Source organism: Podarcis bocagei (genome assembly GCF_964188305.1).
Source record: "Podarcis bocagei genome assembly, chromosome: 14".
Taxonomy (NCBI): domain Eukaryota; kingdom Metazoa; phylum Chordata; class Lepidosauria; order Squamata; family Lacertidae; genus Podarcis; species Podarcis bocagei.
The window spans coordinates 40,362,474-40,378,344 of record NC_138139.1 but is presented as its reverse complement, the minus strand read 5'-3'; the positions used below and the strand labels follow the sequence as shown (position 1 = coordinate 40,378,344).

The 15,871-nt window shown below is 46.2% G+C and overlaps 1 protein-coding gene across 1 annotated transcript in view; it reads right to left on the bottom strand.

Annotated features, from left to right (window-relative positions):
• The window catches only part of CPPED1 (calcineurin like phosphoesterase domain containing 1), a 75,607-nt gene extending 60,386 nt beyond the window's left edge, over nt 1–15,221 (bottom strand). Inside the window, exons 1-2 of the mRNA XM_081169714.1 lie at nt 15,054–15,221; nt 3,458–3,676 (exon numbers count right to left, since the gene is read on the bottom strand). Coding sequence (XP_081025840.1) covers nt 3,458–3,676; nt 15,054–15,120 — 286 coding nt within the window. The 5' untranslated portion in view covers nt 15,121–15,221. The remainder of the gene's footprint in view (nt 1–3,457; nt 3,677–15,053) is intronic.
• Between the last annotated feature and the right edge of the window lie 650 nt (nt 15,222–15,871).

The window sequence follows — 15,871 nt, the reverse complement described above, 5'->3', positions numbered from 1 at the left end:
AATTGAGCCCTACCGTACCATAACAGAGGTCCATCTCGGATCCACCATCGCATTCCTAACAACAACTCACCAGTTGCTTCTGGGAAGCCCACAACGAGGACAAAAAGACAAGCGACCCTCTTTCCTAGGTTTATTCTCCATCAACAGGTATCCAAAGGTACATTGTCTTTAAACCCGGAAGCTCTATTCAATCACTATGGCTAGAAAGAACATAATAATTGCCGCTGCTGGATCAGCCTAAAATCCTCCTCACCCTCCGCCATCTCATCCAGAAACTTTTTTCCTCTGACAATGAAGAACTTGGTACAACAGGCGCAATATCAAATGCCCCACTTGCATCAGAGCACTTTAAATGAGCACGGCCTTCCCCACAAAGAATCCTGGGAACTGTAGTTTCTTAAGGATTCTGAGAGATGTGAGGAGACCCCTGTTCCCTTCACAGAGCTGTAATCCCCAGTGGTTTAACAATCAAACCCTTCTTCCAAAGGAGTCCTGGGAATACACCCCATGCATGTCAGTTAAGAACAGGAGAATCTGTCCATTTCAGTTTCCCATTTTTTTCACTCTTATGTTCACTTCTCCACATCAGTTGTGATTTTTTAAAAAGCCAGTGTGGAAATTCATCAGCATTTTAGTGCTCGTTTGTCCTAACTGCATTTTGTGTTGAGTTTTCCCTCATATGTATATTTTTGCAAAGCAGTTTTCTCCAATATAATGCATGTTTCTAGGTTATTTGCACTAATATATAGGCTTTTCTCTAAACATTACTTGGCTGCAGAACAGCACTGAAAAATTCAGAGACATGCAAATTTCAAAGAAGGCTGCGTTTCAGTTTGCGTCGTGTTTCAAAGTGCAAATTATTTGAGCTCGCCTTTAAATGTGAACTGAATCGAACACCTCCCACACCCCTAATGCCAGCTCCATACAGTGACGACTCCTTATTTTCTGGATGGAATAAGCAAGTGACACTTTGGAAACTCATAAGAATGCATCTCTGTGTAGATCTCGTCACGGAACATGAGCAATTTGTAAGGTGCTGGGGTGACGTTTCAATAAGACAGAGAGGTTGAAGGCAATTTGCCCACATATAGAAACAGAACCATTTGCTACAAGGAATCATTATATTAATATATTTTTTATGTCCCGTTGTAAGCAACAGGTGAGCCATATGGAAGATTATTATGGAAAGGAGCGGGGAGAGGGAGGAGAGAGAGAGAGAGAGAGAGAGAGAGAGAGAGAGAGAGAGAGAGAGAGAGAGAGAGACGCAGTGAAAATCGAGGACTGCCATTGTACGAGACAGCCGAACGCCTGTGAGACAAAGCCTCTGGGCTGAACTGCTACTCATGTCATGGAAAGTTCATGAGCTTATCAGATGCCGAGGGGGAGTGGGTGAGCAGCTCTTGTGGGAAAGAGGAAGATCAGTTTGGAGACAGAGAAATAAATTACTTAGTGGTGCTGCCAAGAAATAAAGAGGTAAGAGAGAGAAGGGGTGTTGGGTAAGCCAGAAAGCTGAGAAGCCCAATGGGAAGGTAAGTTAGGAAGGAAGGAAGGAAGGAAGGAAGGAAGGAAGGAAGGAAGGAGGTCAAGGAAAAGGAAGACCAGTGGCAAGGTAACTGGAGAAAAAGACTATTTCCGCATCATGTTTTTATCCTGCTCCCACATCTCCAGGGAGCTCTCTCCACACCACCCAGCGTAGAACCTAAAGCCAAGAGACAGATATTTGCACAAGGTGATACAAAAGGGCTGGCTCAGACATAGCCACCTTGGTCCAGTAACTCATGGTTTATCAGACCTAGAGTGAGCCATGTACAGGCATGCTGTCTCCAAGCCATCTCAGTCCTGCCTCCCTTCAGCGAAGGCGTCCTGGTTACAAGGGAGAGAAGGGGCACCTGCAGCCTTCCAGAGGTGGTTGGACTTCAGTTCTCATCAGCCTCCATTATCATGGCCAATGGTCAGCCCTGAAGGGGCATCTAGCCCAAAGGTTCTCCACCCTTGCTATGAGGCCTCCCTTCAAAGCATAGTCTGCCAGTTGTAGGCATGCTGGGAAACTGGGCTTTGAATTTTTATAAGTTAAAGAGCAGTATTGTAGAAATATAAGTTCGCAGGGAGGTAAAAAGAAACTATATAAGAAATATGTAACTGTGCGGTATAAAGTAACGGATAAAGTACAGTGAGATTAATTGGAAGTCAATTTTAAATTTCTTCTCTATAAATTTTATAATTGTGTTCCGTATCAGGAGTATATATGATGATAATTATATTAATCTTCTTGTATCTTATAGTGTGGTGGTTTGTTTGATTTTTCTTTTATTTGTTTGTTTGATTGTATGTTTGTTGACTTGTATGTACGTCTGTTTTCTCATAAATGTATTTATTTTAAATTAATAAAGATATATATATATATATTTAAAAAAGTTAAAGAGAGGTATAGAGACGCACCTCAGAAATAAATATATTGGTTGCCGATCTCTGGTTTGTCATCATTATTTCCCAGCACTAAAAAAGAGGTGCAGATTAAAAAATAAAAATCTGAGAGGTGCCAAACCAGAGGTAATAGCACTCAGCATATTTTGAAGAGTTGGTGGGGGGGGGGGGAGGAGGCATTAAACAGAAAAAAGAAGTTCTTGTGAAACAGAACCAACATTGCTCCAGTACAAATTCAAAGCTTCTTCTCACCTAATGCCTTTGTTGCTAGTCTTTGATTGTTAAACTTTCTAAATCTATTACGATAAGCATGAGAGGGAGAGAGAAGCTTAGCATTTCATTTTTCAACAGAAGCCGGGCTTTTGATTTCGCTAACAAGATTACTTCACCTAGATGTGGTGTTGGAAGACGGGTAGAGCCCACGGGCCACCTGCTGCCCATCACAGTGCAAGGAGACATTCAGAAGGAAGAGCTTCCTTTCTTAGGGAACAACTATAGATCAGGAGGTCCCTGGTTCCCTTCCCAGCATCTCCAGGGAGGGCTGGGAGAAACCCCTGCCTGCAATCCTGGAGAGCTGCTGACAGCCAGTGTAGACGATATGGAACAAGCTATGGCCCAATGGGTCTGATTCAGTATAAGGCAGCATCCTGCATTTCATTAGACTACAGCAGGGGTGGGAAGCCTGTGGTTCTCCAGATCTTGTGTTTATTTAAACTATTTATAAATTACACTTCCATACAAAATGTCACGAGCCAAAACACACCGTCACAACAAAAGCATCAAGCACATCAGGGAGAGCTGGCTGGTAGAGAATCCCAGCTTTGAAAGGTCTGTTTGAATAAACACAGTTTTTAGAAGCAGGGGTGACTCCTGCCCAACCTCTACTTGCAGGGAGTTCTTGCTGGACTCTAGTTCCTGACAACCCCATCAAAAAAGGGCAACTATCTGGAATTATGGGAGTTGTAGTAGTCCTGCAGATTCTGGAGGAATGTGCCAGCAGGAACAGTTTCTCTCTCTTTTAAAACTATCCTACCTGGCATGCCATGTATGAGATCTCCGCAGAGTACGAAGAATTTCGGTTTGGGGTTCAGCTGGTTAATCGCTTGCACTGCTTGCTGTGTCAGTTTGAGCTCTTCTTCCCATTCGTCGCCTCCATGGTCGCAGTCGCCAATTGAATACGCTTTCATCAATCCAAACTGAGGATCCGCTCCTTGAATGAAGTAGAAAGGGGCTCTCCATTCCTGTTCCGCATCTAAATACATAAAAAACAGAAACACATAAAGATAAAAACAAATGCTACCGCAGTCAGTTGATTCCAAACCTTTTCTGCATTAATAACAGCAAGAGTTATAGATTTTAAAGACACTTTTAGGCACTATCACGTTACCCCGCTCCCCTCACTAGAGATGGAGTCTGTCACAGCTTAGTGTGACATCGCAAGACAAGAAAAGGCACTATATCACCCCACTTTTGATTTGAATGACTTGACTATATTGGCAAATCTGTTCTCCAAAGTCATTTTGTATTGATATTGTTCAACTACAACAAACAGACAAGAAACACAGTATTACTAAAGGTAGGTGGGGTCTGGACACGGTGCCTTCCTCACCCGAAGATACACTTTTCAGAGATATTTTCCTAAGGAAAACAAGGCACACCCACCCTGAAACACCCCATAGGATTGGGGTCACTGCTCCACTAACAGAGATTCTAATACTTCATCATAGCCAAGTCCCCCAGGTCAACAGACAATTGGACCGAACCTCAATTAAGAGCCACTTTGCAATGCAAATCTTCTGGTAGCGAGATTAATCACCTTGTCAGCTAATGGCGCTGCCCCAATTGTGCATGAAGAAGTGCAGAATTTTTCCCTTTCTGCCACATCGCGCCAAGCTGACTCACCCGTAATGAAGACCAAAAGACCTGCAAAACTCTCACCGGAACAGCTTACCTAATGCGTAATTGGACAGAGAAATATGAACACAGTGTTTGAAGTGGTCTCAAGTCAAAGCAAAGAACCCCCTAATACAAGGCTGCCTTAAAGAATGAGGTGAGACACTGCGGCCTGCTCTGCCCACCGGGCTGCTTCAGGCGGAAAGGCGATACAGGATGGCCCTCTCCACAAACCAGGCCCCTTCAGAGGAGCAGGCGAGACAGGGTGGCCCTCTCTAGAGCACTGTCCGCTACAGGCACAGAGGTGGGACAGCTTGGCCTGGGTGGCGCTGTGGTCTAAACCCCTGAGCCTCTTGGGCTTGCCGCTCAGGTCGGCAGTTCAAATCCCCACGACGGGGTGAGCTCCTGTTGCTGTCCCAGCTCCTGCCAACCTAACAGTTTGAAAGCATGCCGGTGCAAGTAGATAAATAGGTACCGCTGTGGCGGGAAGGTAAACTGCATTTCAATGCGCTCTGGCTTCCGTCATGGTGTTCTGTTGCACCAGATGTGGTTTAGTCATGCTGGCCACATGACCTGGAAAGCTGTCTGTGGACAAGCGCAGGCCTGAAAGTGAGATGACTGGACTTAGCCATCCAGGGGTCCTTTACCTTTACCCACCTCAGATGCAGAGGAGGAATGGAGAGGCCAATAGAAACCAGCTACCATTTGGCTTCTCCCCTCCCAGAACTGCCTCTTGCAGTGTTCATTCCTCCTGGAATGGACATTACAGTGGACATTACCTCAATGTATTGATAGTGCAATGGTGAGTCAAAAAGGGGGTGCAATGGTGAGGGTGAGGCCAGCAGGCAGGCCCCACTCTCTCCATGGAATCAGAATTATGGAGTGGATAATGTCCTAAGGGAGCTCATTAATAAATACAGTGGTACCTCGGGTTAAGTACTTAATTTGTTCCGGAGGTCCGTTCTTAACCTGAAACTGTTCTTAACCTGAAGCACCACTTTAGCTAATGGGGCCTCCCACTGCTGCCGGAGCACGATTTCTGTTCTCATCCTGAAGCAAAGTTCTTAACCCGAGGTACTATTTCTGGGTTAATGGAATCTGTAACCTGAAGCGTCTGTAACCCGAGGTACCACTGTAGTATGACACAGTTGACACGTTCTCTTCTCCCTCCTGCTCCCAGTTTCCTGATTGTTTTCTCTGTGTGCTGCTATTTGGGTTGTTTTCTCTGTATGCTGCTATTTAGAGCAAACTGCACCTTTGAGGCAAACAGTTTCTCAGGGAGTGACTTAGAGCAAGACGACAGTGTGTGTGTGTGTGTTTGTGTGAGAGTGTGAGAGACGGAGAGCGCCCTTCTCCTTCCGGACATGTCAAAGTCCAAATCCTGTTTCTGTCTGTCCTGCACCTCGCCAGCCCTCCTGACCCCTGCTGCTACTTCACTGACCAGTGATAATTATCATTAACATGTATTGTGACCTCAGGAGAAGGGTCAGTAACTCATGGAAAATACTGACAAATATATTACCAAACCAGGCTCTCTCTCTTTTTTTACTGTGGCAGTCTGAGCACAGAAAAGAGACCACTGAAATTAACTTAACTGTCAAGGTGATTTATCGTTCCGATTCCGTAAACTGTGTTGACTGCTTTTGTTCCATATGCTGAACACGATTGCTTCACACTGTGATAATCCACTGGTGATGAGCTGCGTTGTTCAGAGAAATGTAGGTGTAGGAACAGAGAGGCTTGCATATCCAAGTTACATCAGTTGAACGGTATCAACGTTTTGTTATTTCCTGAGTTAGTGACAAACTAGACACAACAGTGGCAGCCTCACATGAAATATGCACATGTACCACCATGAACTTTTTGGCAGAAAGGTGATTTACAGAGGCAGCAATGAAGGAAAAACTAAAATAGAGATTTAGGCGGCAATCCTACATCCATTTACTGGGGAGTAACCTCCAATGAATTCTGTGAGACTTACATTTGGGTAGACAAGTGCAAGATCACTTAATTATGTGTCTGCCCCATATAATGCAGGACAGGGATAGGGGTGTGCCTTGATTTTAATTTCAAAAGGGCACACAAATGAGCAAAGCTGAAGCTAAATCTCTTCCCATGGTCAGTTACCCAAACTGCCCATTTCCTCAGGGTACAGCATCAGAAGTGAGTTGAGCTAAGCGCAAACTTCTAGAAGCCACAGACCATAGAGAGCGAACAGTATAATGTTTTATCATTATCTTATTTGTTTCAAGAAGTATCAGCCAAATTTGCTTCCTCATCCCCCCGCCCCAAATCCTTTTTTGTGGGTACTTCCAGACATCATGTTTATTGATCATTCATCCTGTTTTGTTTTCTGGGAGTTCAGATTACATTGTCTATTTAATGAGCAGGGAAGTTATATTATTATTTATTATATTTAATTTTTTGCCTACCACAAAAAATGGTCTCAAAGCTGGTTGTGTGGGTTTTTTTTTTTTTTGAGACAATACATTTTTTTAAAAAAAATAACCATTAACTAAAAATGCTTACACTAAAATAACTTTAAAAAGACACAACGTAACCCACCCAACTAAAAGATCAACAACAATTAAGACCAAAATCTCTGGGCAAATAATATCATCGCCACCTGGTATCTAAGGGTCGCTAGTGATGACACTAAAATCAATTTGAATCCCATATAGACAGCAACTGGAATAAGGATTTGCATTGAGGGGGCTTGTTGAAAGAGGACTGTATTTAGCAAGTGCTGGAGACAACAGAAAATGTGCCTATCTGATGTATTAATAAGTAATACTTTAGTAAATAATGTATAATGGGAGGGGGGTTCTAATGGGCAGGTGTCACTACACTAAAAGCCCAATGCCAATATCAGGTAGAATGGACCTCCTCATAGGAAGGTATGTGTAGGATGCCCTCTCCTGCATTGTATTAGTACAATCCTAATACATTTGTGATGTTTTTATTGTGTGAAGTGTTTCTAATGCTTTGTTGTTGTTGTTTAGTCGTGTCCAGCTCTTCGTGACCCCATGGACCAGAGCACGCCAGGCACTCCTCTCTTCCACTGCCTCCCGCAGTTTGGTCAAACTCATGCTGGTAGCTTTGAGAACACTGTCCAACCATCTCATCCTCTGTCGTCCCCTTCTCCTTGTGCCCTCCATCTTTCCCAACATCAGGGTCTTTTCCAGGGAGTCTTCTCTTCTCATGAGGTGGCCAAAGTATTGGAGCCTCAGCTTCAGGATCTGTCCCTCCAGTGAGCACTCAGGGCTGATTTCCTTCAGAATGGAGAGGTTTGATCTTCTTGCAGTCCATGGGACTCTCGAGAGCCTTCTTTATGGTCCAGCTTTCACTTCCATACATCACTACTGGGAAAACCATAGCTTTTACTAAACTTAATGCTAAGTTTTCCTTTTTTGCATTAATATCTTTACTGTGTTCATTATGTATAAAATTTCATAACTGCATCAATGTACAACACACACATCTTCTCCCCACCCTCCAGTGATCCAGGCAACAGAGAAACAGGCAACAGAAAAGCACAACAGATATTCAAGATTAACCTTAACTTTTCTGTACGTTCAAGTTGACATTCCTCTGTTGGGGCAACCCGATAGCCTGCCCAAGCACTTTATGAAACAGTTTTAAGAACGAGCCAGCAAATTTCATTCAAGTTCCCGCAGACCTCACTTTAAAAAAACCCAATGAATGCATGCTTCGCCAGAGCATAAGCATCCAAGTTTCGTTCAGTGACATTTACATTGTGTCTGGACATCCCTTGTGATCACATTTCACTGTAGACTTTTGTGTAACTAGGTGACTCCATCTGTCATCAGGTCTTCTGCAGAATGGAAGGTGCTCTGTTCCAAACTGACAATACCATCTGCAGGCAGCTCTTTGCCAGAATGGGAATGTGGCAGTAACTCATACACCATTCTGGATCAGGAGATTTGGATTTTGTTTTCCAGAGATTAAATACATTTCCCACAGAAACAGAATGAAGACATTCACAAAGGGTTAATCAAGGCCATGGTTAGCTAAACCCCTGAAAAAATAACAATACAAGAAACGGCAGGCAAAAGTAATCGCAATCCCAGAATGGCTACTTCTGCCTTAAAAAGTTTGGGGTGCATGTAACTTTCTCCTTCTTTGAACCCCACCGGCAATTTCTTGGTGCTTTTTCACATACAAAAGGAAAACAAGTAATGTGGGGGAACCATGCAAATTATACGTGGTATGGACAAGGGGAACAGAGACACTTTCCCCCTCGTAATATTAGACTCCAGATTCATCCAATGAAGCCGAACAGCAGGAGATTCATAACAGAATAAAGCTGAACTATGGAATTTGCTATCACAATACAGTAGTGCCTCGCAAGACGAAATTAATTCGTTCCGCAAGTCTCTTCGTCTTGCGGTTCTTCCGTCTTGCGATGCACGGTTTCCCATAGGAATGCATTGAAAATCAATTAATGCGTTCCTAGGGAAACCGCCTTCAGACCAGGTCCGGGGACAGTCTGTCCCCGGACCTCTTCTGAAGGCTGGGGGGGGGGGACAAGGGCTTTTCTTCCCACCCCCAGCATTTTAAAAAACCCTGGGACAGCGGAGGACTTCTCCGCTGTCCGGGGAGATCTTAAAATGCTGGCGGGCAGCATTTTAAAATCGCCCCGGACAGCGGAGGACTTCTCCGCTGTCCGGGGCGATTTAAAAGCCCCTGGGAAGGCAGGCAGGGGGGACAAACACTTTCGCCCCCTGCCCGCCTTCAGAAGGTGTTCCCGCCCCCCTCCCCGCTTCGGAACAGCGGGCTAAGCAGGACCTCCCGCCGGGCATGCGAGGCTTGCCGACATCTGCCTGAAGCAGGGGGCGGGCTCCGCAGCTCACCCCCTGCTTCGGGATGCAGGCTGCCGCCCCAAGCCTTGCGCGCAAGGCTTGCCGGCATCTGCCTGAAGCAGGGGGCGGGCTCCGCAGCTCACCCCCTGCTTCGGGATGCAGGCTGCCGCCCCAAGCCTTGCGCGCAAGGCTTGCCGGCATCTGCCTGAAGCAGGGGGCGGGCTCCGCAGCTCACCCCCTGCTTCGGGATGCAGGCTGCCGCCCCAAGCCTTGCGCGCAAGGCTTGCCGGCATCTGCCTGAAGCAGGGGGCGGGCTCCGCAGCTCACCCCCTGCTTCGGGATGCAGGCTGCCGCCCCAAGCCTTGCGCGCAAGGCTTGCCAACATCTCCCCCAAGCAGGGGCCGATCTTAAAATGGGCCGACCCCCAGCATTTTAAAACCTTCCCGGGACACGGGGAGATTTTAAAATGCTGGGGTTCGGCAGCGCTTCGCTCCCGACCCCCAGCATTTTAAAACCTTCCCGGGACACGGGGAGATTTTAAAATGCTGGGGGTCGGCAGCGAACGCTTTGCTCCCGCCCGCCAGCATTTTAAGATCGCCGGGGCAGGCGGGGGGAAGGCAGGCGGGGGGGGGGGAGCAAAGACTTTTGCCCCCCGCCGGCCTTCAGAAGAGGTCCTCTTCTGAAGGCCGGCTGTGGGCAAAAGTCTTTGCTCCCGACCGCCAGCATTTCCCTATGGGCTTTCGTCTTGCGATGCAAGCCCATAGGGAAATTCGTCTTGCGAAGTGCCTCCAAAACAGAAAACCCTTTCGTCTTGCGGGTTTTCCGTCTTGCGAGGCATTCGTCTTGCGGGGTACCACTGTATGTGATATACAAAGTTCCTTGAACATAGACAAGTTCCTTGAACATAAAGCTATCAACCCCAATGCCTATATTCTCCTCCAGTGTTGGAGCAGTAGGCTTCTAAATACAGTGGTACCTAGGTTACATACGCTTCAGGTTACATATGCTTCAGGTTACAGACTCCGCTAACCCAGAAATAGTGCTTCAGGTTAAGAACTTTGCTTCAGGATGAGAACAGAAATTGTGCTCCGGGGGCGCGGCAGCAGCGGCAGCAGCAGCAGCAGCAGGAGGCCCCATTAGCTAAAGTGGTGCTTCAGGTTAAGAACAGTTTCAGGTTAAGTATGGACCTCCGGAACAAATTAAGTACTTAACCCGAGGTATCACTGTACCAGCTTCTAAAAACCAAAGGCAAGGATAGGGTTGTTGAACTCAGGTCCTGAATGCAGGCTTCCCATAGGCATCTGGTTGGCCACTGCAAGTGCAGGATATTAGCCTAGATGGGCCATTGTCGATTCCACAGGTTCTTCTTATGTTTTAAAATCATCAATGGCTAGAAAATCATGATCTTCAGCTGCTGTGGCTGCCTCCAAGGATGAGGTGCCAGGCTTTCAGGTCTCTATGACAAGGAAACTAGAGTTCCCAGGATTATTTGGGGGGAGTCATGCAATTTGCACTGATTATAATGTATGGTGTGGCTCTGCACTGGTTGATCTGAAAGGGGTGAGGAATGGTTGTGGTGCCCCAACATTTTTGTTTGGTTTCCAAAATCAGCCAATTGTTTGTGGGCCATTGGAAGAGAGGCACAGTGAGACTCTTTTTGGCCTTAGAACTCCCTTCCTTCAGAGATCAGGGCAAAAGTCTCTTTCAGAAGCGACATAAGCCATTTTTTTAAAAGAGAAAGAGTAAACATTGAATTGCAGTGGGTGAAAAGAGTTTCCAAGCAATTTTTGAGTCTATTTTATATAGAACTGTTCTTACTGTCATCATTTCAAGTGCCATTTTTTACCTTAAGCCTTCAGGAGTGGTTTAAAAACCCAACAAAAATAAGGAAATGGTGCTGCAGAGATGGTTAAAATAAGCACCTTTTAAAGTCTTTCTTTTACAAAACTATTGAGGGAACCTTGCCTCATGGCCAGCCCTGCCACCTGACAACTTTTATGAAGCAACTACCCTATTCACCTCCAATACTTTGGCCACCTCATGAGAAGAGAAGTCTCCCTGGAAAAGACCCTGATGTTGGGAAAGATGGAGGGCACAAGAAGAAGGGGACGACAGAGGACAAGATGGCTAGACAGCGTTCTCGAAGCTACAAACATAAGTCTGACCAAACTGCGGGAGGCAGTGGAAGATAGGAGTGCCTGGCGTGCTCTGGTCCATGGGGTCACGAAGAGTCGGACACAACTAAACGACTAAACAAGGACACACTATTCACTCCTTGTTATTCTAAGCTTTCTCCAGTCCAGCAAAATTTAGTATACACTAGGAACACTTCAAAAATCCATTCCCTTTGTAGGCAACTCCAGCTAGAAGTGATTTCCCAAGGAAAGTCCAGTATTAGTTACAACACAGAATACACCTGTGACTTGTGTACCTTCTGAGGGAGAGAGAGAGGTGTTGGTATGGTGGTTAGAGAAGCCTTTTCAAACCTTGGATCCCAACTACAACCCCCATAATCCCCGACGACTGGCAAGAAATGATGGGAGTTGTAGTCCAACAAGATCTAGGGACCAAAGGTTGACAAAGGCTGGGTTAGAGTATTGTATTGGATGAAGACCTGGGAGACCAGGGATCAAATCCAAGCTCACTGGGTGACCTTGGGCCAATCACTGCCTCTCAGCCTTCCCTATCTTAAAACTGATGTGGGAAAACACCACCTAAGGTCCATTGCACAACTGAGTCCTTTACTCACTCATGTGACACCCAGAAATTCTCTAAAAGCAAAGTTTTATTTCTTGCTCAAGCAGGAAAGTGAAGGGATCAGAAGCTAAACCCTGATCCCTGTTTACTCAGTTTTTATAGTGATATAGGTTAGTCATGCAAGACACCAACCTACCTCCAGCTTGACTGCAAAGACAGATGTATCCACACCTCAGCTAACTAAGCATTTTCATTTACTCTGTTTAAAGGTCATGGCCTAGCATGCTTCCAAAACTTCCCTTTACACACCCTCTTGTGGTTTGTTCTTCCTCTCTTAAGCTTGCATTTCAGCATCATTTCAATGGGAATACAGGATTACAGACACTCCAAGTGTCCCTATTTTCCAGGGACAATCCCAGATTTACAGAAGTTGTCCTGGTTTCTGATTTGATCCTGGAATGTCCCACTTTTCCTTAGGATGTCCCTACTTTCATCGAAGAAATGTTGGAGGGTATGGTAAAGGTAAAGGGACCCCTGACCATTAGATCCAGTCGTGACCAACTCTGGGGGTGCGGCGCTCATCTCGCTTTATTGGCTGAGGGAGCCGGCGTACAGCTCCCACAGATCATGTGGCCAGCATGACTAAGCCACTTCTGGAGAACCAGAGCAGCGCACAGAAACGCCGTTTACCTTCCCGCTGGAGTGGGACCTATTTATCTACTTGTACTTTGACGTGCTTTCAAACTGCTAGGTTGGCAGGAGAAGGGACCGAGCAACGGGAGCACACCCTGTCGCGGGGATTTGAACCGCTGACCTTCTGATTGGCAAGTCCTAGGCTCTGTGGTTTAACCCACAGCGCCACCCGCATCCCATTGAGCATATGGTAGGACCTCCCTATTTGCACTGGAGAAATGTTGGAGGGCAGTGCTTTTTTTCTTAAAAAAATGTTTAGGGGGTACTCTCATTTTGACTCAAGAAAATCACCATTTTATAGTTCAAACGGAAAAATAAATACAGTAAATGAACAAAAGTACGAAGATTCACAAAATGTTTAGGGGTATGTGTACCCCTGCGTCCCTCCCCCCCAAAAAAGCACTGTTGGAGGTATGGAGTTATGCGACCCCCGAGTCAAGGAGATAAGTAACTACACAACCTTTGGAAGACATCTGAAGGCAGCCATGTATAGGGAAGTATTTTAATGCTTAATGTTTGATTATGTTTTTATATATGTTGGAAGGTGCACAATATTATTATTATTGAATAGGACATCCCTATTTTCATCAGAGCAAATGCTGGAGGGTATGGGATTATGGTGTCAGCCTGCAACAAGACGGCAATAGTCTGGTCTTGCATTTGTTACAACACAGGGTTGTTGTGGAGATTAAATGAGGATGGGTAGAACCATGTACACCGCTTGGAGCTCATTGGAGAAAAGGTGGGATACAAATGCAATCAATCAATCAATCAATCAATCAATCAAGTGGACAGTCTTATTAAACCCATAGGAAAGGAAATAACAAGTTTCCTTATACCTACCCAGATAGCTCTCAACTAGCAACAGCTCCCCAGAAAGTTAGGCTGAGGGTCCCATCCATCACTTGCTGCTTGAAATCTTTTTAACTGGTGATGAGACTGGGGTCTTCTGCATGCCAAGTATAAGCTCTCTCACTGAGCTGTTGTCCTTCTCCCTACCTGACTCACATATTTTGACTGTGAAAGCTCCTGCCCTGACAAGACGGTCATACAATTCCAAAACCTTCACTTCAAAATCCATGTGACCTGAGAAACATCCTCAGCACCTCGATTTATCTCCTATCTTTCCTCCAAGCACAAAAAACGAACACTGCATCGCAAAGTATTGGAAGACACAAGATCTACCCACGCTGGAAGAATGGCAGATGAAAGTGATGGACTATATGACATTGGCCGAGATGACAGGCAGAATCCGTGACCAAGGAAAAGAGACGGTGGAAGAAGAATGGAGAAAATTCAAAAGTTACCGTATTTTTTGCACCATAACACTCACTTTTTTCCTCCTAAAAAGTAAGGGGAAATGTCTGTGCGTGTTATGGAGGGAATGCCTACGGGTGGCATGCCTACGGATTTTCCTCCTCTAAAAACTACGTGCGTGTTATGGTCGGGTGCGTGTTATAGAGCGAAAAATACGGTATCTTAAGGACTATTATAAACTTGATGAATGTTAGAGTGTTGTGGTTTTTTAGGAACAAGGGGATACAGTGATATAAGGTCAGATCACAGAGATAACTAAGATGACAGAGGTCGGAAAGTAACAATTGGGAGTTGCTATAAAATTATGGACATTGGGATGCAGAAAGGGGGGGTATGGGGGAGTCCCAGAAAAGAGGATTATGAAAAAACGTTATGAAATTATACGTGTTTGTATGTCTTTTTTAAGTGTTTGTTTGTTTTTAAAAATTCTGTAAAACCAATAAAAATTCTTTAAAAAACAAACAAACAAAAAACGAACACTGGGCGAGTTTGCCTTAGTACCACGTTTTATCCTTGCAACACCCCAGCAAACTACATTTAAAGTAAGACTTGTGTGTAGGTAACACAGAGAGAAACTAGCTCAAGATCACCGAGGCCTGGGGGGTGGGGATTGCCGTTAGATTAACACTCTAGCCCAGGCATAGGCAAACTTGGCCCTCCAGATGTTTTGGGACTACAACTCCCATCATTCCTGTTAGCTGGTCCTATTAGCTAGGGGTGATGGGAGTTGTAATCCCAAAACATCTGGAGGGCTGAGTTTGCCTATGCCTGCTCTAGCCCACTTATGGCCTCCACATGTTTTAGGACACCCCCGCCATTTCCCCAAAGCTAGAGACAATTAAACCAGCAAGTCAACATTTGGAGGGCACTAGGCTCCCCACCCTGGTGGGTCTAGCCACTACACAAGGCTGCCTCACTTCTTTAGCCTCTCCCCTCTCCCTTAACTGCCCCCGCCCCGCCTAAGGAGAGCCCTCGTAGTAGAGCTAGACGAAAATAATAAGCATCGCGTCGTGCCCTTCCTTTGCTAGTCCCCGTTTTCTTCCACCGCTTCGGCGCGCCGCCTATTCCAGTCCCCCATAGCCCAGCCGTACGTCGCTGATAAGTATCCGGGCGGAACCGACTCGCCCGGCGGAAGAGTTCCGCTCTCACTTTCCGTACCGAAAAAACCTTGGGAGACAGGGAGATCCTAAAATTAAGTAAATATACCTTCGTGGAAAGCGCTCAGAGTACGGTTCCGGGCTTTTAGGAGTTCATCCTGCTCTTTGCCGGCCATGGCGTGCCTGCTCAACCACCCTAGAGCAAAACCAGACCACCAAACAGGACTGCCCGATACTCCTCCCACTGCTGGGAACGGGAAGGAGCAAACTCGGGAGAAGGAGAGAGGAGAGGCGTGGTCTAAGGAGAAGGGGCGGGGTATTAGGGGCCGGGGCGTGGCCCGAAGTGAGTGATGGAGCCGTGATCCCCGCCCCCCGCAGGGCGGAGGGCGTTCCGACATGCAAAGGTTGCGAGAAAAGCTTAATCATATGTCACAAAAGCAGCTCCTCAGGCTTACACCATGCCTAGGATCTGGAAATGCCAGATCCCAGCTGTGAATGAGCTGTGTCTGCGGTCGCTCAGTCGGCATGGAAAGGGCACTCTGCCCAGGCTCAGAGAGCAAACGCTTGCACCACCGTTGACCTTCGATCGCAGCAGAAAACAGGTTTCGCAGTTTGCAGCAGGGAAAGATCCCCGCTCTCTGCAGAAGACAGTACTATAAAAGATCTTTTCAAAGTGGTGGCTGCCTTGAGGAAGCGGGGTGAAAGGGGAGGGCGTTATTTGCGGAGGTCCTGATCCTGTGTGTGTGTGTGTGCATTTACTCAGAAGTAAATCCCACCGCACTCAGTGGGGACTTGCTTCCAAGTAAAGTGGGTGCAGCATTGTTCAAGGTGCAAGGTACAAAAAGGATTGGCAAGGTGGTGGCTTACATAATACTGTTACAGTGGTACCTCTGGTTACATATGCTTCAGGTTACAGACTCTGCTAAC